The sequence below is a fragment of the Mauremys mutica genome, chromosome 8 (assembly GCF_020497125.1).
Source record: "Mauremys mutica isolate MM-2020 ecotype Southern chromosome 8, ASM2049712v1, whole genome shotgun sequence".
NCBI lineage: Eukaryota > Metazoa > Chordata > Testudines > Geoemydidae > Mauremys > Mauremys mutica.
In genome coordinates, this window is record NC_059079.1 from 59,948,800 (window position 1) to 59,972,946 (window position 24,147).

The 24,147-nt window shown below is 48.3% G+C and overlaps 1 protein-coding gene across 1 annotated transcript in view; it reads right to left on the reverse strand.

The window, feature by feature from the left end:
- Positions 1 to 24,147, reverse strand: part of PAPPA2 (pappalysin 2) — a 186,200-nt gene that overhangs the window by 69,360 nt on the left and 92,693 nt on the right. The window contains exons 11-13 of the mRNA XM_045027914.1: positions 23,230 to 23,367; positions 18,717 to 18,852; positions 17,829 to 18,045 (exon numbers count right to left, since the gene is read on the reverse strand). Coding sequence (XP_044883849.1) covers positions 17,829 to 18,045; positions 18,717 to 18,852; positions 23,230 to 23,367 — 491 coding nt within the window. The remainder of the gene's footprint in view (positions 1 to 17,828; positions 18,046 to 18,716; positions 18,853 to 23,229; positions 23,368 to 24,147) is intronic.

Below are 24,147 nucleotides of genomic sequence, written 5' to 3' on the forward strand. Positions count from 1 at the left end.
GAGCGACACAGTGCTCATCTGCACTCACAGGCAGCCTCATGCATTGACAGCTACACACAGTCTCTGTCACACACACGCTGTCACACCTATCTCAGAGCGAGCGATACCTGAATCGGGGGAGGGAGATCTGTGTTTTGTATACACTGTGACAACTCTTGTATAGCTTGTCATGCTATTAAAGGCTTGTGAACTGAATTAAAACATCCAATCACATTCAAACACACAAACATATAGGGGTCTCTCGAGTCCCAGGCTATCCCGTAACCACTCGAGCAGCCTTCCTCCCCTAGGGTCACTCTTGTGTGCAGGCACAACTCCAAAAAACCCCTTATGGAGACCTGAACAAACCCAATACACATGTAGCAAGTTCCTGCAAAGTCTGTGTCAGCAAAGCACTGAGCTGAAGGATTTGTGTACTGGACACTTATCCACTGCAGCTAAATACATCCTGGACTGAACAGTGTGTGGAAGCTCAGGCCAGGTCTACACTTACAACTCAGGTCAACATAGCTATGGAGCTCAGGGCTCAACACCCCTTGAGTACCGGAGCTACGCAGGGCCGCCCAGAGGATTCAGGGGGCCTGGGGCAAAGCAATTTCAGGGGCCCCTTCCATAAAAAAATTGCAATACTATACAATACTATATTCTCATGGGGGCCCCTGCGGGGCCTGGCGCAAATTGCCCCACTTGCTCCCCCCCCCCCCCACAGGCAGCCCTGGGAAAAATAAACCTTGTGCATCTTGGCACAAATCCAGTTTTGAGAAAACTTCTTTACAAGGTATCATTGGTTCTCAGCATCAGCTAGTGCTAAAAGGCACTAAAGCTCATTAAAAGGGTTGGACAAATATTTTCCGTCAAAACTTTTTCTGGATCGAAAACTAGGGGGTTTTAAAAAGCAGAAAAAAATCACGGACAATGTCTGCTTTCCTTCAAAATTTGTTGTGGTTTTTTTAATTGAAAAGCTGAAATTAGTCTGCCAAAACCTGAATATGGTTTGGGGTTTCAGAAGTGTGTGGCCAAATATTTGCTGCTTGCTGTGTTTGATTGTTTAAAGATACAATAAAAAAATTCTGCTTAAAAAAAATCCAAAACTTTTGAACCACCTCAGCTTGTGACCATCCACTCAAGAGATTTTTCCAGGTTTCTGATACTCTGCTGGCTTCCTTGACTCATATCTGTCTCCATAACTTTGGGTTCATTTAGATTAGAACATAAGAACGGCCATACTGGGTCAAACCAAAGGTCCATCCAGCCCAGTATCCTGTCTACCGACAATGGCCAATGCCAAGTGCCCCAGAGGCAGGGGCGGCTCTAGAAATTACACCGCCCTAAGCAGGGCGGCGCGCTCGCCGCCCTTCCCCGGTCCCGCGGCTGGGGCAGAAGCGTCTGCGTCGGGTGCGCTGGTTCGCGGCTCTGGTGGAGCATCCGCAGGCATGCCTGCGGGAGCTCCGTCCGAGCCGCGGGACCAGCGCACCCGCCGCAGTCATGCCTGCGGGAGCTCAAGCGGAGCCGCGGGAAGAGGGGACCCTCCGCAGTCCTGCCTGCGGCAGGTCCGCTCGTCCCGGGGCTCCGGTGGGCCTCCCGCAGGCATGACTGCGGAAGGTCCGCCGGAGCCAAATGCCGCCCTGCCGGCAAAATGCCGCCCCACGCGCCTGCTTGGCGCGCTGGGGTCTGGAGCCGGCCCTGCCCAGAGGGAGTAAATCTAACAGGTAATGATCAAGTGATCTCTCTCCTGCCATCCATCTCCACCCTCTGACAAACAGAGGCTAGGTACACCATTCCTTACCCATCCTGGCTAATAGCCATTAATGGACTTAACCTCCATGCATTTATCTGTTTCCTAGAGACTGGCTCCATGGGGTCCCTCACAAACTGGAGACGGTTACTGTGGGTTTGTCTTTAGTATAGCTTATGTACATACTCCACGAACTGAGCATTTGAGCTTGTTCCAGAATCTGGGATGAGCCTATGTTATGAAAACTGAAATGCTCAAAATAGCACATGCATGTGAATGGACACAGGGTGCTAAAATTAAATTAACCCAGGGGGTCTCAAACTGGGGGTCAGGACCCCTCAGGGGGTCACGAGGTTATTACTGGGGGTCGCGAGCTGTCAGCCTCCACCTCAAACCCCGCTTTGCCTCCAGCATTTATAATAGCGATAAATATATAAAAAAGTGTTTTTAATTTATAAGGGGGGGGGTCGCACTCAGAGGTTTGCTATGTGAAAGGGGACACCAGTATAAAAGTTTGAGAACCACTGAATTAACCCCTCTGGAGCCTCAGGGAATGTAGGAGAGGGGGGTCTCCCTTGGTAGGATTGGGAAGGATATTGCTCATGTGATCCCTCCCCCAGTGGCTAATTTTAAATGAAGCTACCCTCCCCTGACATGAATCTCCCTATGGCACTGAAATTAAATATAGACTATAATTTGGCATTTGAGAAGTGAAAGGGATGGTAGCCCTAATGGAAAAGCTAACAGCTTGGCTCTTCTGCAAGCCTCAAACTGCTGAATGAGCTTTAGGGTAGGGAAGGCTGTGCCTCCCAAACAGCCTGGCCCTGCCCCCTATCTGACCCCCACCCACTTCCTGCCCCCCAACTGCCCACCCCCCTCAGAATCCCTGACCCATCCTGCTCCTTGTCCCCTCACCGTTCCTCAGAGACCCCACCCCCCCGGGACCCCACCTCTGCTCCCTGTCCCTTGACTGCCCCAACCCCTATCCACACCCCCCGCTGAGTCCTGACAGACCCCCGGAATGCCCACAATCCAGCCCCCTCATTCCCTGTCCCCTGACCGCCCCCCCAACTCTGCCCCCTCCCTGTCCCCTGACTGTCCCTGGGACTTTCTGCCCCTTAGCCAATGCCCGCGGCCCCTTACCCCCGGCTCCCCCCTCATCTGGAGCCTCAGCCCATCCAGGAGCTTTCCTCAACAGAGGCAGTGTGGCTTCAGCAGGGCCCCTGAGCTCCACCCCAATCCGAGCTGAGTGGTAAGGGGGCAGGGCTGCGAGCTCCAGGCTGAGCGGAGGGAGCTCAGAGGCCCCGCCGGAGCCACGCTGTGCCGCTGTCCGGGGATGCTGCTGGATGCGCTGAGGCTCCGGGAGAGGGGCAGAGACTGGGCTGGGCTGGGGCTGGGGTGGGAGCCTCAGCCATTCTCGTGGGGGCCCCTGCGGAGCCCAGGGTCTGGGGCAAATTGCCCCACTTGCCCCCCTCTCTGGGCAGCTCTGGAGCTACGCTGACCTAACTCCTGGTGTAGACACAGTTAGGTTGGTGGAAGAATGCTTCTGTCATCCTAGCTACCATCACATAGGGAGGTGGTGTTCCTACAGTGACAGAAAAACCCCTTCTGTAGCTATAGTCTGTGTCCACACTATGGGGTTACAGCGGCACAGCTCTCCCATGGATATGCAACTACAGTGTCTGTAGGGTAGACATGGCCTCAGACACTCTCCCTTGTTCCTCTCAGACCATCTTCCCCACTCTGCGACTCCTCCTGTCCCTCTTCTCTCCCCACAGGGCCATCTCTGCTTTGACTGCAGGGCCGGCAAGGAAACTGTCAAGTGGGGGTGTTAAAAAGGGAAATGTGCTAAAAAACTGAATATGGAGTAACTATGGGTCAAGGATTTGGGCTTTACCTACTCTCGACAGGAGGTGTCCTTGCTACCCATTAGCACCATCATGCATGCAGCCAGGAATTTAGTCTACTTATTATAGTAAAAGACGAGTAGGAGGAAGGATGGCTTGTGATTAAGCTGCTGGCCTGGTGCTCAGGGTTCACTCCTGGCTCTACCATAGACTCCCTCTCAAGTTGTGCTCTCTCTGTGTCTCATTTCCTTAATCTTTCCCCCTCTCACACACACATCCTGTCTTGTCTATTTTGATTCTAAGCCCCTCAGGGCAGAGACCATCTCTCACTGAGTGTTTGGACAGCACAACGGGGTCTTGGTCTGTCAGCTGGAGTCTCAAAGTGCTACTGTACCACAAACAAAAATAATCACACTGCATTCTGTACAAAAGATATTCAGAGTTATCAGGGAGAGCGTGGGGCAGCTTTCGAAGTGTGATTTGCCATCACACTGCTCCCTGTTTGCGGCGAGGGCTCACTTCCCTCGCCAAGGAAATGCAGCCACCTCTTGGATAAAACATGGCTACTCTGTCACTGACCACAGCAATACTGCGCAACAATTGAGTAAATGAAGAAGGAATGCTAGAGCCATTTAAAATTGCAGAGGGAAATTAAATACACAGAATGTAATTACCTGGAATGGAATTTGGCCAAGACATTGGGGTTTATGCTCCAACTTCTGCAAAAAAGTGCCAGGGGATATTTAGTGATTGCAAGTGCTCAAGACCTTGGTTTTATGGCTCCCCCAAAAGGAAGTACCTCCAAAAGACACAGCACCCCTAAAGCTGCTCAGAGAGAAGAGCGCTACCTAGTGAATCAGCCACACAGCTTCTTGTAACAGCTCGGGTCCTCCCCTGGCCCCGAAGGTCTCCCATCCAAATCCCAAGCCAGCTCAGCTTGTGAGAGCTCACAGGCTGCTAGCACCAGGTGTTACAGCTGCAGGAGCCATGTGTGTGGAAGGAACCCACTCAGCCACCATGGACAAATACTCATTGAGCGAAGTCACCAAAAAATGCTGCGGACTTATGTGTAGAACGAACAGAACTCATTGCTGACTCCAGCCACATCCCATTAGCCAAAGTTGCCATGGAAACCTGCGCAGAACAGCCCATTCAGGGTTGGAGGTGGATGGAGGAGGGGAAAATGGCAAGAGAAAGGACCACAAAAGAAAAAAAGGCTGTTTTTCCTGCACAGACCTGTTTATGAAGTGAGAAATGGTTTCAGGGCAGCCGCTGCAAATTCTTTCACTAGCTTATATTTCCATTTGCTTCCTTTTGAAAGAATTTGTTTTATGAGCACAGCGCTTGTCAGGTCATTAGCTTCCGAGTGCATCTGGTACCAATTGTAGACCTCCCTCTCCTCTCTCCCCATGCGGTTGTACTGCTCCATAACTGTGCCCCAATACCCAAGGGCACAACCCTTCCCCATTCCTGTGTTTACCTCCCATTGAATAATCTGAGCTCTTATTCAATGTAACCTTCTCGGGTGCATGGGTGTGTGTGTGGGGGGAGAGGGTGGGTCTTTTCTCTTGGGACATTTTCTTGTCTCCAGTCTCACACTAACAAGGAATGTGACAAGGGAATTTGCTTATTTTCTGCAAGCCACCCTAAGGATGCCACTTTTATTACTACTGATTATTTGCATTGGCGTAGCACCCTGGGGCTCTAGTACTGGACCAGGACCCTACTGTGCTAAACGCTGTTCAAATATAGAACAAAAAAGTGGTCCCTGCCCTGAGATGCTTACAGTCACTAGGAGTTTGTCCTTTTCTTACTTCTCTGGCACTTTATAAGACCAGGTCCATGCCACAAAGATCTTACAATCTACTATAGAAAGGCAGGTAAAGACATCAAGCTGGAAGAGGAATATTGGGGTGACAAAACTAGGAAGCCTGCAATATTGATTTCTGTGCCACAGCACCATGACGTCTGCTGCACACCTATGCTGTGATGCAACTTCATAAGCTCATGAGCCAGCGACGCAGTGTCAGCATGCTGCGCTGCAGTGATGCTGTGGAGACATTTGGAGACCATTTAATATGCTGCTTGCCAGTTCTGATACTGAACAGGGCCTTGTCAGTCTTGGGGATGGGGTGACAAGCGTAGGCTGTGGGATGAGAACTATGCCAGCTACAATAGTGCTTAAAATGGCTGGGTCAAAAGCTCTGCTGGCATAAAACTCAGAGGAGTTATATCAAGGGAGGGGACTTGGCTTGGTTGTCTCCAGAATGGTTTCAGTGATCATTGATCACAGATTTCCTTTTCAGGAGAATAGTACTCATAAAAAGAACATCATGTACGGTGGCAGCCCTTAGGATCCCATTATGATCGGCGCGCTACAAACACGCAAAAGATGGTCTATGTGTTACAGCCAGCTTAGAGGCTAGAATCTATAGCATATCATGGTTTGGCATGATTCTCAGGAACAAGTGTCTGTCCATAATGGCCCATGGAATCTATACTCCCCTAGCAGTATCTGTGGGGACATGCCATAGACAACACAACTCTGACTCAGCGTGAAATAGATCTTTCTTTCTCTTGTTGATTATAACAGATGGATACAGCTTATCCCGTCAGTCCACTCTTGCAGTCCCATGACACTTAGATATTTTGGATGAGGGTCGTGCAAGAAAAATCAAGTAGCCAATATTATTTTTTTCCTCCATGCAACATCTCGAAAAATACTGGTGTTTGTATCCCAGCCTCTTTTGCAGCAGAAACAAATGATTTGTTGTGACATTTTGGAAAATGGCCATTTTGGCAAACAACCATGTGATGCTTTGAACCATCCCCTGGGGCTTGAGGGCAAAACTCATCAACCAAACAAAATTTCAAATCTGGAAATATCTGAAACTGCTCGAAGAGGGCTCCAATAGCTGTGAAACTGCAGGTTTTTCAGGAAATTGGACCAATTTTGCAAGCAAAGCAAAATATGAAAACCTCAAATTTCTGAAAACATGACAATTTGGATTTTATTGTGAATATTTCAAAGAGCCCAGAAAATACTGGTGGGCTTAACCAAACCAAACAGAACCTTCTAAGGCACCATAAATCATCCATAAATCTGCTGTAACATCTGCCCAGGCTGCAGTCTCGTTGGCTGCTATCAAAACAGCCTTTAAAATTAAGTCACAATTTTAACAAGTGAAAAGTATTATTAGAAGTGATTTCTATACTGCTGTCAACATACACGGTAATGGACAATGGAAGCTCAAGGCTACTGAAGTCATAGGGAGTCTTGGAATTGACTTCAGTGGGCTTTGGATCAGGGCCATGCAGCCAATCAAATAAGAGATGCCTCCCCAAAGCAATCTGGCAAAAACAGATTGATGGATAAATGAGGAGAGGTGATTGTATATGTGTGAGAAGTTCCTTCAGTGCAGTTTCTACCGGAAATCTCCATGGTCTTTTGCAGAAGGAAAAAGAGGTTTCCTCTGGGATCTCATGCTTCTAAAGCAGTGGTGGAGATTTCTCCCCTTGGTGGAGCATGATGCAACATGGTGTGATGGTTAGGAGAGGTCTTCTCTGATGTTCTCTTTTCCTTCAAACCAAAGCAGCTTCTTTGAGGAAGGTGCTTGTTCCTGTTCTGTTACTTTAATACAATTTCATTCTCTTTGCCCCACACGTTTGAGTACGTACAGGGAGAGTTGAGCAGGGAGCATTTTTGTGTCTCCTTTTCTAATAATTATAGTACGTTCCTGTGACAAAGTTCCTCTTCTATTTTGGTGGGTCCTGTGCTTATTAGTGGATTTGTTCACCTCAGAGATTCACCATGTGGGTCAGGGAACAGCTCAGAGACCTTCCTCTCTGGTAGAACCCACAGTCCAGGTCAATTCCTCCTGTATCTGATCAGGAGTTGGGAGGTTTGGGGAGAACCCAGGCCTGTCCTCTACTCCAGGTTCCAGTCCAGGACCCTGTGGATCGCAGCTGTCTATAGTGCCTCCTGGAACAGCTGCACAACAGCTACAACTCCCTGGGCTACTTCCCCATGGCCTCCTCCCAACACCTTCTTTATCCTCACCACAGGACCTCTCTCCTGGTGTCTGATAACGCTTGTACTCTTCAATCCTCCAGCAATATGCCTTCCCACTCTCAGCTCCTAGTGCCTCTTGCTCCCAGCTCCTCACATGCACGATACATACTGAAGTGAGGTCCTTTTTAAACTCAGGTGTCTTGATTAGCCAGCCTGTCCTAATTGATTCTAGCAGTTTCTTCTTAATTGGCTCCAGGTGTCCTAATTAGTCTGCCTACCTTAATTGGTTCCAGCAAGTTCCTGCTTGTTCTGGAACTGCCCCTGTTACCTGACCCATGGAAAAGGGATCTACTTAATCTGGAACTAATAGATCTGCCTTCTAACACTCTCCTGTAGCCATCTGGCCTGACCCTGTCACAGTTCCCCATCCAAGATATCACCTTCTATCAAGGACTCTCAAGGCACCTTACGGACAATAACTAATTATGTCTCAAAGTCCCTGTGGGGCAGGTAAGTGTCATTATCCCTACTACACAGATAGAGGAATATGGCAGTGAGAAGTGACATGACTTGCCAAACAGCTCAGCAGGGCAGTGGCGGAGCCGGGGACTGAACCCAAGAGTCCTGACTCCCAGTTGGGCCACCAGATCTCAACACTAGAGCAAGATTGGTGGGAACAGATTCCTGATTCCCTCTTTGACAGCAACAGCAAGTCTGTCACGTCTGAGGCACACACAAAGGGGCTGTGTATACACAGGGCCTTTCCCTGCCAGATGCTATAGTTGAGATTCATTGGCCAAGACCCTGAAATACTGATGACAGTTAGCTGGTGAGACTCAACCTGGACAGCATTAGAATAGCGCTTGTAGGTTATAGGAAGCCACTGAAAAGAACTGGCAGATTGGGGTGGGTCCTGCTGGATTCTCAGCTGCTTCTGATTGGCTAACGAGCAGCATCAGCCAACACCACTGATTTGTTACCCACACTTGGCTAGAAGGTTTTGACCTTTTTTCTTTACAGACGAGAACTTCACTAAAGTAATTCGTGCCTTTGTCACTGTGAGGTTATCTATCTATCCATCCATCCATCCCATTTATAATACATGGTCATGCCAAGCATCACATCAATACCTATAATAGACAAACTATGACACAAACTGGAAAAATGTGTATAAACTGAGTTTACATGAGTCACAATTGTTTAGTTAGCTGTAATTAAAAAAATTGTTTCTGGTTAAACTGAAAATTAAATTTTTATGAATTGAAAAAGACGATAAAAATGTTGTTTTGGGTGAAATGAAATGTTTCATTTTGACTCTTTTAAAAAGATTTTTGATATTTTAAAAAATAAAACATCCACTTATGCAAGCCTCCAAGAGCAATTTCCATCTCTCCTTACACTGCACATTCCACCAACAAGTTGTGGTCCCTCCCCACAGACGTGCACAACCGACTAGCAAGGGTTCTCCCCAGAGCCCATTTCAAGTGGCCACAGGAATTTCATGTGGTTTATTCTCATCCCACGTGCCACACTGAGAAATCCAGCACTGAGTCATCCCCTTATGTCCCGGGAGCTCACTGACAGAGACTCCTCAAATTGCCTTCAAGGCTTCTGCAAACTGGCTCCTGGTTCCTAGGATGAAGAGGGCCTTTCCTGTCCTATTATTTGAGTTAGTCTCTCCTTTTTTAGAGCTGACCAATCATGCAGTATCTCATTTCCTCACCCTAACAAGTACATTTCTCACTGGGAAGGCGACTTGCCTTCAGCCCTGAAATAATTTTTAACCTTCCCCCTTTCTTTTGTATTTCTAAGGTGCCTTTCACTGACACATATATGTGCTAAATGGGTAGGGGATGGTATCTAACATAGAAGCCACAAGGCCTTGGAGGAAAAATCCCCCACCGTCGTTTACATCAGCTCAGGTCCATTGCTGTTGGCAACATTAGGAGCCCTAGTGTAGAGGCTGTTCCAGCCACTGACCTAGTTATAAGCACCTCATTGGTTAGACTTGTTCCTAGCAGGGTTAGATGATGCTGTGCTGGAAATGGCAGACAGCTGGTGTGCCAGCTTTGCTCTGATTCCTACCAATGAATCAATGTTAGTGACTTCTCTGGTGTAGACAGGGCCCATGTGACAATCACAAAGAAGGCTGGAGCAGGGCTACTTTGCCCACCTCTCTGCCTCTGGGCAAGGAATGCAACGTCCTTGAATGTACTGCTGGAAATCAAGTCTACAACCCCTACCCCTTAAAAATGTCTTTCTGGAAGAGACGCTTTAGTCAAACACAAGTTATTGGGCTCAGTACAGGAATAACTGGCTGAAATTCTGTGGCCTGCACTATACAGGAGGGCAGATTAGATGATCTAATGGTCCATTCTGGCTTTCGGATCTATGAATCTAAGAGTCTATGACAAAGGCAGAGGCCATTTCAGTGCAATCATGTACCCCAAGCTATGAAAATGTGTTTTTATTGTAGATTATAAATTGAGTGGAATGGAGCGAGATGGCTCAGGCATTCTGAATAGCTAATGTACAAGGCATTAAGCTCTAGAAATGGCCTGCATATAGCAGAAGAAAGAACATTGCCCACAAAAAAGCCATATGCACCTATGTTTGTTTGCATTGCCATATTACAGCCCTGGCCCTGGGCATTCTGGGGATGGGTGAACCGCTCACCAAAATGAGTTCCCCGGGTGGCAACGCTCATCTATCAAGTCCTACATGCCTGTCACTAATGCCCAAGGAATGCCCCAGGGGTATACCACTGCCTGAGGAGAAACAGCTGGAAGGAGACTTCAGGGCGGAGCTGGAGTCTATTCATGCCAAATTCAAAATCCAGCCCTACAAACTAGGATTATCAAGATCTGAATCTCTCCTCTAGAAATGTGTGTGTGTGTGGGGGGTGTCCCTCCACATCTGATGACAGGCATGTGGGTGGGGCAGCCTGGAGGAAGCTTGCTGTGATGCTGCCCAGGCTGTATGTGATAAATGGGGCTCTCAGTCCCACACCTTTCACCGGTGCTAAACTAGCCTGGAACAAATGTTTTTCAAACAAACTTGTGTATCTCTTTCTATTTCATTCGCATCCCGTCCCTCTAATACTTCCCTGGCTCTTCCCATTTCCTTCCTTTGTTTTCCTCTTGTCCTTCCCCTTTTCTTTCCCTCCTCCCCTCCCCCACTCTGCCTTCTCTTCCTGACCCACATATTACCCTAGTCCTCCCATTATCAGCCCCACCAAGAGGCTGGCTCTGCGGCTCTGGTTAGGTCCAGCTCTCCTTTTGAGGTTCACCCTCTCAGTAGGGGATAGCCCAGCTTTGGAGGGGCCTGGGAATTAATTACCAAAACCTAAGGTCAAATCATTCCTGGGTAAAAGTCAGATACTTGGGCCTGAATGCTAAGGGAACCGCGTAGGGAACTGCAATTCTTCCCTTGCTGAACAAGAAAAGGCAAAATTAAAAACTTCCAAAAAACCCAAACCAGATTTCTCTTTAATCCTTTAAAACTTTGGGGGGGGGGGAGGGGAGGGGAACAAGAATACAATGCAGACTGGATTTCAATAGTGCCAAGGCACTTCCCAGCACAAGCAAATGTAAACTCCAACAGGCTAAAAATAAAATGCAGTTTAAAAAGTCAATAAATAAAATCTGCTGCCCTGACTTGATGTACAGTCCATACCAAAGAAAACAGGAGGGAATGTGGCTCGGTGTTCACATGCAAAGGGAAAGGCTGGATGGAGAACAAAAGCAATTAACTGGAAGGGGCTGAAGTACCAGGCAGAGGCGCCGCTTCAGATACTCTGGGTGCAAGGAGGGTATGTCTACACGGCACTGGAAGTGAGCCTCCCAACCCGGATAGGCAGACTCATGCTAGTGGGGCTCAAGACAGCACGCTAAAAATAGCACTGTGAGCACTGCAGTGTGGGCTCTCAAGCCCACCTGACCCCCTGGCTATTTTCAGCACACTAGCTTGAGCCCTGCCAGTGCGAGTCTGTCTACCGGGACTGGGAGGCTTGCTCCCAGCTGCATTGTAGACATGCCCGGCATAGGATGTCATAGGGATAGTCTACACTAGAAGTCTAACATTGGCACAGTCGCATCGATGCAGCGTGCCTGATGAAGACGCTCTATGCCAACAGGAGAGTGTCTCCTGCTGACATAGCGCCGTTAGGTTGCTGCAACTTGCATCACTCGCGGGGGTGGCTTCTTCACACCCCTGTAAGTTACAGTGACGTAAGCAGTTGTGTAGACCTCCTACTGGATCCTAAGGGATTAAGGGAAGATCCATTGAAGTCAACAGAAAGACTCCCACTGGCTTCAGTGCGCATTGGCTCAGACCCTAACGAGATACATGCTGAAGTCATTACTTCCTTGCTGCTGGGAGCTTTCGATGGCTGATCCCATGTGGGCTCAGGGAGGACAGCAACTCAGTCTCCCAGCATTGGCACAGGGAGCAAGCACAACCTTTTGCTCCTGCAGTGCCAGGTGAGGAGGGGAGTCAATGTGCTGCCATCCACTCTGCACCAGTGACCCGGCATGGTGTTAGAGGGCACTAAGGGTGGGGGCATCTTTTGAGGAGACAACATTCAAAGGCCTGACAGCTTGTGATCCTTAAAGCAGTTCCTGTACTCCCTATAATTCCTCCTGCAGTTTCACCTGGGGAAACTAATCACTTCCCCTCTTTGAAACAACTATGTCTCATTGCCAGTGCAGAATGACTGCCATGTTCACCGGAGATGCCTGCATTTCATGTGTGCGTGTGTGATCTCTTTATTGTAGTACAGGCTGCAGAGCACTTTGGGATCCTTCAGGATGAAAGATGCAAGAGAAACACAGGGATGTTATTTTTATTATACTGGAAATGAAACTAGACTAAGGCCAAGAAATCTCTTTTTCCGAGTCTCCTTTGTTACTTTTGTGGGGTTATTTTTAATAATAGGCTTACATACACACTGCATGTGTGGTCAGTTCAATTCTTTACTGGAACACCACAGATTTCATCTTTCACTGGTGAGTGGAAGTCTCTGAACCTGCTAATACGTTTTATTCCTGAACTTTTATGGGGTATTTTCTTCCCAAACTCCACCTGCATTTATACCCAATGTATTATTAGGCTTTGTTTTAATATTCTGGTATGTTTGTTTTGGACTTGAAAATCATTTTTAAAATGAAAGAAAGGGGGAAATAATTAGCCAGGCACTTCCAGAGCTGGTAAAGAGGCTCTGTTATTGTTATTATGGCTTCTGCAGACTAGGAATCAGTGGGAGCCGGGCTTTATGGGTCCTCTCCCTGCCAAGTATGGGACCCTCTTGTCCACAAGATGGGGATGATATGAATATGTTGCACTTCTAAAGCCCCCGTCATTCAAGCTACCCAAAGCACTTTCCCGACTCCTAATGAGACCCCGGGTTGGAAGGTAAGTGCTGTTATACTGGGTTTATAGGTGGTGACAATGAGGCAAAGAGAGGCAAAAGGCCCTAATGTTGGATGCCCCGTTTCTTGGATGCCCACATTTATGTACAGAGGGCAAGATTTCCAAGTTCTCAGCACACCCACGAGGGTTCAAAAAGAGCTCGGCTCCCATTTCAACATGGGCCAGATTTTCCAAAGTACCCAGCACATCCCGATTTTCAAACAAGTACAGCACCTACCCTGAGGAGCTCATTGGAATATCCAGTCCTGGGGGCCTGATAGCCAGAGGTGCTGAGCACTCTTCCTTCCACCTGAGGTGGCAGGCACTCATCTCTGTGAATCAGCCCCCAGAATGGCTCGCCTGACGAGGGTCAGTGGCAGAACAGGGGACTAGATCCCAGAGTCCTGGCTCCTAGCGCCCTGCCTAACCATCATGCCTCCTGGAGAGGGTGGAGGAAGAGCCCCCAGACCCCCAGCACTGGGAAGTCACAGAGCGAAGAAAGGGAAGACACAGCTGTCACAGACTGTGGTGTCAGGACCACGCTGAACTGAGCCAAGACAAAGCAGCCTGGTGAGCACCACAGTCCACATGATGTCTGAAGAAAGAGAAGGTTTAAAGACCTATGTGGGCTCCTGCCCCTACCACCCAGCAGGACAAACTCAGCACACTGATGACAAGGAGGCTGGCTCCTCTTCCAGAGCCAGCAGGGGGCATCTCTCCCCCGACAATTTTATCCCCTCTCCTATAGCTCAGACAAAAGCCTGAGGAGAGGTAGAGATGGATCATCCCTTCGGTCCATGCAAACCTGTCCCTTTCCCCAGGACTTGCCTCCACACACCTGCCCATACACCAAGAGCTCAGAGGTGTGACTCCCCCTCCCCAACTGTCTCCCTCCCCCCGTGATCCCTTCCTCCCATAAAAGTCTCCTTCATTCAAAGGGAGTACGACAAGGTACCACTAGCCCCATGATTCCCATTGCTGCTGGTGAGCATATTCTACCACTGGCAGATGATGTGTTCGTGCAGCTCAGCACCTCATTGGGTGAGCCTGACCCACAGAAAAATCACTGAAGGTGTGGATTCCACTTGGCATGATGAGTGAGGCTTACAAAGCTTATGCTGTGGATTCAGTCCGATTCCCAGCAACCTCAGGAGGTATACATCAACTCATGAAGTTCTATGCCTTGCATGAGTCCACTGGCTTCAGGGGAGCTACACTAGAGAGGACTCAGACACAGGATTTGTAAAGCAATGCTATTCATTAGTGGGCAGTATGTACTTTAAAATCTGCTTTCATATGGCGCGAAGTCGATGTGATACGTCTCTTTACAATCTCATGTCAGTACTTAAAGGGACACCACTCATTTAAAAATGATATTTTGGTCTGAAATGTATTTATTATTGCTACAAATAACCTCCCTGAGATTTCAATAAAGAGATCATAGGAAAAAAAAATATGCCATTCCCTATCTTTTCCATTTGTTTTGTTTGTGTATTTGGCAGCCTTTGTGTATGGCCCGTTCCACCGTTCCTTCAGTATCAGTCTGTTTCCCATCTTGTTTGTGTGGGTCTTTCACACAGCAACTGGAGAAAGAAATATATTTTTAAGTCTGGGAAAATGTGATTACAAAATCACACCATTGGCAGGGGCTGAGGGGCATGTGTGGCACCTGTGACTACTCCCAAAAGGAAACTGACTCGATTTCAGGTGGATGGTGGCCCTTCAGTAAGGGCTTGAGACCAACGCTTACAAGTTTATTCACTAAGAAAGCCGCAATTTCTGTTGCTATGTAAATCACATTCACCCTGAAACTCAGGTTATGCATTCCAGAACTCTGTATAACTCAGTTACATCACATTACTGTTTTCTCTCTCTCTCTCTCTCTCTCTCTCTCTCTCTCACACACACACACACACACACACACACACACACACACACACACACACACACACACACACACACACACTTACTTCATTCTTTCGTGCAGTGCCATTCATAAAGAAAACTTATAACAACAGTAACAGTTAGTATTAGAGATGAGCATGGACAAAATCCAAATTCCCAGTTGGACACTATCTGCATAATTGCTTGAATGTGAACACTGGATCTGGACACTTCTAAACTTTGGAAAAATTAGGATTGGGATTCACAGCCAAACTTTGCATCATCAATCATCATCATCATCTGTTATCATCGTTAGAACAAATCTTACTACCTTTCTTTAATTCCTTCTCAGCTCTGTGTCGTTGGCTCTGAATGTGCTTTCTGCATTATTTATTTATTCATTCAATCTTGGATGTCAGTTCTTCCCTCTTTTCCTTTGCAGTGTGATTTATTTGGAACATGCTGCCCTATTCTGCAAATACTGCTCCTCAGTTACATACTTTACTAAGATATTTGGAGGCCTTGGAGCATTGGACACCGATAAATTAAAGTGTGTTGTTATTATTAATTAATTATTAGTATTATTACTGAAGCAGCCGTGTGAGAGTTGGTAAAGGAGCAGCCTCTGAGGGATGGGGTGGGAGCTCCGGGCAAAGGTATTTGAGGAATCTAGCATGGCACCCAAATCCAAGCAGGAAGAGAGGAGATTCCCCTCCCCAGTGGAGCTTTTTGGAACAGGACTGGGACATCCGGTGGTAAAGTGGAAGGAAACCAAAACACAAATGGAAAGGCAGGCGTCTGTCAAGTTCCCGCCAATGGTCTGTTTTATGGAGAGTCACTCTCCTCGTGTTTCTCTCTCTCCGAGTTTAATGAGAGATTGGTGGGTGCCAAAGCTGACTTGGGAAGTTTCAACTTTATCTCCCGAGGGATGCTGTTAACCAGCATGTTATGTTCAACGCCAGGATGTCCAGGGCTCGATCCCGCAAGGAGCTGAGCACACTGAGACAAACACATGCATCATTCTAAGCATGTGAGTAGATCTTTCAAGTCAATGGGACTGCTCACATGCTAAAAGTTCAGTACATGGTTAAGTGCTTTGCTGGATCAAGGCCTGACGGAGGCAGGGCTCCTTAGGACAAATAGTATGTGAACAGGCCAGTCCTTGCTTACAGACAGCGTCCCCAACCTGAAGCAAATACTCACCAGCAACTACCTACCACACAACAGGAACACTAACCCAGGAACCAATCCCTGCAACAAACCACGTTGCCAACTCTGTCCGCATATCTGTTCAAGGGACACCATCACTGGACCTAACTACATCAGCAAGGCTCGTTCACCTGCACATCTACCAGTGTGATATATGTGATCATGTGCCAGCAATGCCCCTCTGCCATGTACATTGGACAAACCAGACAGTATCTACGCAAATGAATAAATGGACACAAATCAGACATCAAGAATTGTAACATTCAAAAACCAGTAGGAGAATACTTCAGTCTCCCTGGACACTCAATAACAGACTTAGAAGTGGCAATTCTGCAACAAAAAAACTTCAAAAACAGACGTCAACAAGAAACTGCAGAACTGGAATTAATTTGCAAACTTGACACCATCAAATTAGGCCTGAATCAAGACTGGGAGTGGCTGGGTCACTACAAAAAGTAAATTTCCCTCTGTTGATATTCACCCCTTCTTGTCAACTGTTGAGAATGGGCCACATCCACCCTTATTGATTTGGCCTCGTTAGCACTGACCCCCCACTCGGTAAGGCAACTCCCATTTTTTTCATGTGCTGTGTATTTATACCTGCCTACTGATGCATCTGATGAAGTGGGTTATAGCCCACGAAAGCTTATGCCCAAATAAATTTGTTAGTCTCTAAGGTGCCACAAGGGATCCTCGTTTTTGTAATTAAAGACTGTAACATAATGCTACACAACAAGGGGCTGAATCAGGGCTGCTCAGAGGACCTTAATATTAGCATCATCTCACTTAATCCTAATGACATTCTTTTAACACTGAGATTCTGTCTCTCTCTCTCTCACACACACACACACAAAACTGAACTATTTTCCCAACTATTTTCCCCTGCAATCAGATAGTGAATCAAACCTCGATACCTTTTGTCTGAGTGCAACGCTGAACCATTTGAGCAGAAAGGGGGATGGGGAGTGTGTGCATACATGTATAGAGGGAGAGGGGCCCAAGTTAAAAGTGTAGTGCTAACTCCAGAGAGAATCTCTATTGTTTTAGCAGCAGAGGGAGAAGGGCAGGGAGGTAGGCTGGGTGCAGGAACTGCTGTGATTTCCAGCTGATGTCCAAACCTGGTGTGGACTTCACCCACTTGCACTGCCCTTCACTAGTGGCTGCATGGGCCCCTTATATTCTACTCCAGCCATGACTCTTTACTGCGATAGAAGCAGAAATTAGAGATGAGAAAGAGCTACCAACCCTGGATTACTCCTTACACTCTATGTCCACACTTGAAGCTGGAGATATAAAGCCAGTTCGAGGAGACATGCCTGCTCTAGCTCTGATCGAGAATAGAGCAAAGCCATGGCGCCATGAGTAGCAGGAGGACTAGTTGCCCTGTCTGAAAAAGCTGGCATGCACCTGGGGTGGCTCATCCTTCACACCCCTTGTGCCACCGAAACTATTCTCTATTTTTAGCGCCCTGGAAATCAGAGCCAGATCAGGTCTGGCTTCTCAAGCTGGAATTCACAGCTTCAGCTCGAAGTCTAGTTATACCTACAGTGTTTGTCCAGGAACAAGGAGGTAGCAGCTCTAGTTGAGTGAAAGGATGTCTCCCTCTGGCAGAGCCCTTAGGAGTTATGCTCTAAGCTGGATGTCACCTTCTGCAGGAGTGACAAACCCAAAGCCAGCAGAGTGATGGCCCTTGCCCAGCAGCAACACAGAAGAATCCGAGGCGATGTGGTACCTGTGTCTCTGGAGGCCATGTCCCTCATGTTCCAGGAGGCAGGTGTTCAGCGCAGAAGAGCTGAGGAGGGAGGAAGTCCGCAGGGCCACGGCTGAGATGCCCACTAATGAGGAGGAGAAATTGAGCAGCACGGAGGTGATCCGGTGGAAAAGGAAATCCTGGCTGTGGGTCACGTTGATGACCAACGGGTTCTGCTGACATGACAGCTCGTGGGTCCCTAAGGGGGATGAGGTAACAAGAGAGAGAGAAGCCATTAGCCCAACTCTGGGATTGTTTAGCTTGCCTGGGGTTCTTCCACAGCTCAGACGCTACTCCTGTGGTCTGCCTTTTCCACTAAGCAACCTGCAAGGGATTCCTTCCCAGCAAGGAAATCAGACAGGACACGTCCAAGGCAAAGGCAAATCCTTCTGCTTTGAGCCAACCAGCAACTAGAGTAGGGTCAAGAAAGCAGGAGAGGGAGGGCCAGTGCTGAGAAAAACGGGATGCAGAGAGGATCTTACCAGACAGAGGGTAACACAGCCTCCTTCATCCTGGTCTGCCATGAGGCACAGACATCTCAGCCAACAAAAGAGGCAGGAAGGAGCTCAGCAACAAAAGAGGCAGGAAGGAGCTCAAGGAGGACCCTGCAAGAGAGGTGTTGAGCTCTCCCAGCTCCCACTGAACTCAGGTTGAGCCAAAGAGGCCATAACAATTTGGGCTGTTTGCTAGGAGCTGTCTGACACAGCCCTGCCTTAGCTGCTCAGACGCTTCCTCAGACTCCGCTAGACGGCTCGCTCCCTGCAAAGGAAAGCCCAGGGCGAAGCAGAGAGGGACTCAGGTGCCGAGGGAGCAGAGGAGGAGAAGGGAAAGAGGAGCTCCCCTCCTCATGTCGGCTCTGAGTGCACTCACCCAGCGAGTGGTTGTGCCTCCTCTCATCCCCCAGCTGGACGGTCACAGTTGGCTTGTGCTGGTCACTCGGGGCAACGCCATCAGAGGCCAGGAAAATAAAGACTGAGGTGGCCAGTCCGGGTCTGTCGAAGCACACCTGGGCACGAGGGTACAACGCCAGAGGGGACATTAGGGTGGGGGATTATGGCAAAGCAGACAGAGCTACATGGGATAGGTCTTTGCGTTTTAGAAGTAATGCTATTGATCAGACAAATAAACAAATGGGTAATGGCCCTCCATGACTGAAGAGAGCTGGTGTGTATTGAGTGTTGCCTAGGGTTGCCAACTTTCTACTTGCACAAAACTGAACACCCTTGCTCTGCCCCCTGCTTCTCCCCTTCTCCGAGGCCCCGTCCCTCCTCCGAACCCCACCCCTGTTTACTCGATCACCCTGCCCCCTGTTGCTTGCTCTCCCCACCCTCACTCACTCGCTCATTTTCACCAGGCTGGCACAGGGGGCTGGGGTGCAGGAGGGAGTGACGGCTCCGGCTTGGGTCGAAAACCGGACACCTGGTCACCCTAACGTTACCTCATAATGAGGAATAGCCCAGGAGCCCCGCAGGCTGCTCAGGACAGTGAGCAGGGATACAGTGATCAGAGGGTGGGACAAGTATTTCAGCTTTGCAGCCACTCACTGGGGCCCACAAAGAGCTGGCACAGTCATGGGGCAAAGCAAGACGGAGGAAATATCTTTTTACACCTTCGCACCAAATTCCCACTCAACCATCACTGAGGCTGGGCAATTTCTCAGTAACATTTCCCTCCCGTTATTATTTCATGCTTGTTGCATTTCCACCTCATGTCCAGGACTGGAAGCCCTGAGACACCATGAAGGTCAATCCCGTCAGCACCACAACCTGCTCCAAAGCAGGAAGCACATTACCATGAAGAGTTCCAGTTCTGCACACCCAAGAAGCTTGGGTGGTTTGGATAAGCACCTCAATATCGAGCGTTCATCCCAACCTAACTTGTGAGACCCAGATCCTCAGCTTGTGCCAATTTGGGGGAAACTCCTTCTTCCATCCCTCCCTACTGCTCCCCTGTGCAGGAACTTGGCAAAATCTGTTTCTAAGTTAGAACTGCCGTATCTGGCTTATCTCACTAAATATTCCCTGCATGTGCTTTCTTTTTCTTATTATGGATTGAGCTGCAGTTGGCTATATTTTAATTTTTTTTCTTTTGCTTAATTTCCTGCTTGTTACATTCTGACATGACTCCAAATCTTCCCTGAATCTGATGTGTAGGAAATAGAGAACAAAGCACTGCCACTGGTAAGTGTTCCTACATAAATCAGAATAACTCATATCTGCAAGTATACCAGCTATGCTGAGGTGAACTATGGGAGGCTAGTTATGTTGCACAGATATTCGCATTCTTCAGCAGATGGCCACACCCACTTACGTCTGTGGCTTCATATAGGGGCACAATGATTTCTTTGCTCTTTAGTGCCACCTGTTGAAAATGTTTCATTCCATACAACTGGAATCCTGTACCTAATGAGCGATGTGATTGCTCATTTAAAGCATGTGACATGGAGCATTAAAATAGTCCTGTAAGTGGAGGTGTATGCACGTGTTACTGAGATGTGTGTGTAAACAGCTATATTTGTATGGGTAAGTGTTTTTTCATACACATGTGTGAATAAGAAACCTGCTTCCCAGACCAATCTGTTAGCAATCAGGCAAACACTATAAAAGAGAAAGAACATAGGCATATTTATTACTAGCCCATAAATTATTTTATGGGCGGAAAATAATAGCACACCTAAAATGAGTGTGTGGAGCCAGTAATGAAAGTCTTTCATATAAACATCTGACCACAAGTTCCAATGCACTGGAATATGAGTTAATCCTGGTGAGAAGTGGAAAGCGAGCCTCCATCAAGGCAGCACAAAGAGGAGGCTTTCCTCTTTCTTGTGAGTAAAGGAAGAAATGGAGGGCATTTGCCCTGGCATAAGCACAGTAGGGAACCCAGAGGGAACCGGGGCGGCTCTAGACATTTCGCCACCCCAAGCAGGGAGGCATGCCGCGGGGGGCGCTCTGCTGGTCGCCGGGAGGGCGGCAGGCGGCCCGGTGGACCTCCCGCAGGCGTGCCTGCGGAGGGTCCGCTGGTCCCGTGGCTTTGGTGGACCTCCCGCAGGAGCCGCGGGACCAGCGGACCCTCTGCAGGCACGCCTGTGGGAGGTCCACTGGGGCCGCAGGACCAGCAGACCCTCCGCAGGCACGCCTGCAGGAGGTCCACCGGAACCGCCTGCCGCCCTCCCGGCGACCGGCAGAGCGCCCCTCGCGGCATGCCGCCCCAAGCACGCGCTTGGCGTGCTGGGGCCTGGAGCCGCCCCTGAGAGGGAAGGTCCAAGAGATAGAGACAGAAGAGAATGAAGGCTATGTAGGCAGAGTTCTCTGTAGAGGCATAGGATGTTAGGGATACTGGGATATTAGGGACAGAAAGGTAATAACACTGTTTATTGACCAATGATTAATGATGCATTAAGTCTTCCAAGTGCCTTAACAAAAGGTAATTATAGACAGTCTAGGACTAAACAGGGCAACATGACCCATATAAACTGTATGGAAAGAGCAAAGACAAATAACAACCTCCCAATAATAGAAGGCAGCAGCCACATAAAATTAAACTGTGGTTACAATCAGAAAATCAGCGCTGTATGAACTGCATCTCCCTAATGGATGTATCAGCTCCCTGTGTCTCTTCTACTCAAGTCCTCCTTACATGACTAAAACCCAGGTTTTACTCTCCCTGGTGGAGTTGAGGCCAATGCAGTTGTGGAACACAGTCTCAGATGCCAGGTCAGAAAAGCCCTGACTCCCATCCTCTCTAACATGTCTGTGGGCATGGTCAGGAATTCCAGGCCAGCCTTCTCACTTCCCAGAAGAGACCAGCCCATAGGTCTTGGGGCCACACTGCCCCCTGTGCAGTCATTTACACCAGTGCAACCTGTGTGAAAACTGAGCTAAAGCAGAACAGCAGCAGTTTGCGCCCACTCTGCACTGGAGCAAGGGCGATGCTGAAGGTGCCCTTGAAGACTAACAGTAAAATCCCAAATAACCCCTCTTGGTACAGTACCTCCTCACTTAAAGTCATCCCAGTTAATGTTGTTACATTGCTCATCAATTAGAGAACATGCTTGTTTAAAGTTGCGCAATGCTCCCTTATAATGTTGTTTGGCAGCCGCCTGCTTTGTCCACTGCTTGCAGAAAGAGCAGCCCATTGGAGCTAGCTTGTGGGGGCTTGGAACCAGGGTGGACCGGCAGCCCCCAATCATCTCCCCACTCCCCTAAGTTCCCTGTGTGGCAGTCACCCAGCAGGCTATCAATTGCCAGCAGTTCACCTGTCCCTCCCCACACTGCTGTGTGCTGTTCCTGCCCTCTGCCTTGGAGCTGCTTCAGGGAGCCTCCTGCTTGCTGTGCAGAGGTGGGGGGAAGATGGGTGCTAATGTCAGGATGTCCCACTCCCCCCGCTCCTCCCCCCTAACTTCTGTACCTTATCTCCATGGGGGGGGGGGAGACACACACAACAGGGGTCAGGAGGGAGGGAGCTTGCTGGCAGCAGCTGCTGTCTCAATTTACTAATCTACTTAAAAAGGCAATGTACTTAGAGTGCGGTCACCGTACTTAAAGGGGCAATGCGCCTCTCTCTCTTTCTCTCTCTCTCACACACACGGTATGTGTCTCTGTCTCTCTCTGCCATGCTGTCTCCCCTCCCTCCATTCATGCTGCCCTGTAGAGTGTGAGGCTACATTAACAACAATGTGTTAACCCTTGAGGGCTCAGCCGAGTGCTAGTTCATCATTTAGCAGTAAGGCATTCCTGGGAAATATCCCACCCTCTTCCACCCTCTAACTTCATCACCTCAACCAAGCTTCACAGTCATCATTGCTGTGTACAGTATTAAATTGTTTGTTTAAAACTTATACTGTGTGTGTATATATATAAAAATATAGTCTTTTGTCTGGTGAAAAAAATTTCTCTGGAACCTAACTGCCCCATTTACATTAATTCTTATGGGGAAATTGGATTAGTTTAACATCGTTTTGCTTAATGTAGCATTTTTCAGGAACATAACTACAGTGTTAAACGAGGAATTACTGTATTTGCCTAGCAATGGCTTTTTCATTTACAGAACACTGTTGTAGGGTTCTGTCTCCCTCATTGCGGTGATCCATGCGCTGGCAGCTTCCAGGATGGATTGCTGCCACAGACTCATATACTAATGGGGACGAAACAAGTGATACATGTGCCAGTCATTGGCTTTCAGTTGCTACAACTCATCTGTAGAACGCCTGGCTGTAGCTGATGAGTTTGTGACGCAGCTGAGGAGAGCACTTCATTACTCCAGGACAGGAGGAAGGGAAAGAATTGTCCTTTATCCCTGAATGTGTGGGACAAGGATAGGAAAGCCCTCCCCGACTCCTACAAAGTATCCTCCCTATTAAGCCCAGGTGCCCAACGACACTTACTTTGAGCCAAACTCTCTCATCATCCAAGGGCGTTTTCTCCCCATCAGCAACCTGAGCATTGTCGAGGCTGGCGGTGCAGGGGAACCAAGCAGCGAGGGAATGATGCTCTGGCATATCTTGAAGGTGGGATCTGCACACCTGGAAAGGAGATATTTTCAACCCCAGAAGCAGCAGCATTGGGCATGGAGGGAAAGGATGGGAGAGAACTACCAGCCTCCTACATGCCCACCAGGAAAGAGGCACCACAGCGTTAACCAGAGCAGAAGGGGAGGGGCGACTGAAGTCACCTGCTTGAATAACGTATATTTCAGGGTACCTGTGGGATTGAGGGAAAGACTATGGGCCAGCTCATTGGTATAAATCAGCACAAATCCACTGATTTCAGCACAGGGGCCCCAACTTATACCAGCTGAGACTCAGGCTCAATAGTCTAGAAGAAAAAACGTTCCGAATAATCAATGTACAGGGTTAGATCCTCAACTGACATAAATCAGTATAGTCCTATGGACCCACAGTTTTACACCAGATGAGAACCTGGCCCTTGAAATCTTGATTCCTCTGGAACAAGGGACATGGGGTCTTAAGATTGTCCACTGTACCAGGACTGGCCAGAGAAGAGCACACACAAGTGGCTACAACATTTGCACATTTCTCCACGCTCCCTGTTCCGCTTTCTTAGCCTCTTTGTACAAAATATTTATATGATATTGTGAATTTATCTCAATTCCTTATTGGGTTGATGACAATTATTGCACCAAAAAGGTACAAAGCACTGTACAGACAGATGTAATAATAACACCTGGCTCTTCTATAGCATTTTTCACCAGCTGATCACAAAGTACATCAGTGTCATTAATGTTATTGATGAAGAAACTGAGGTACAGAGCTGTGAAGTGACTTGCCCAAGGTCCCCCAGCA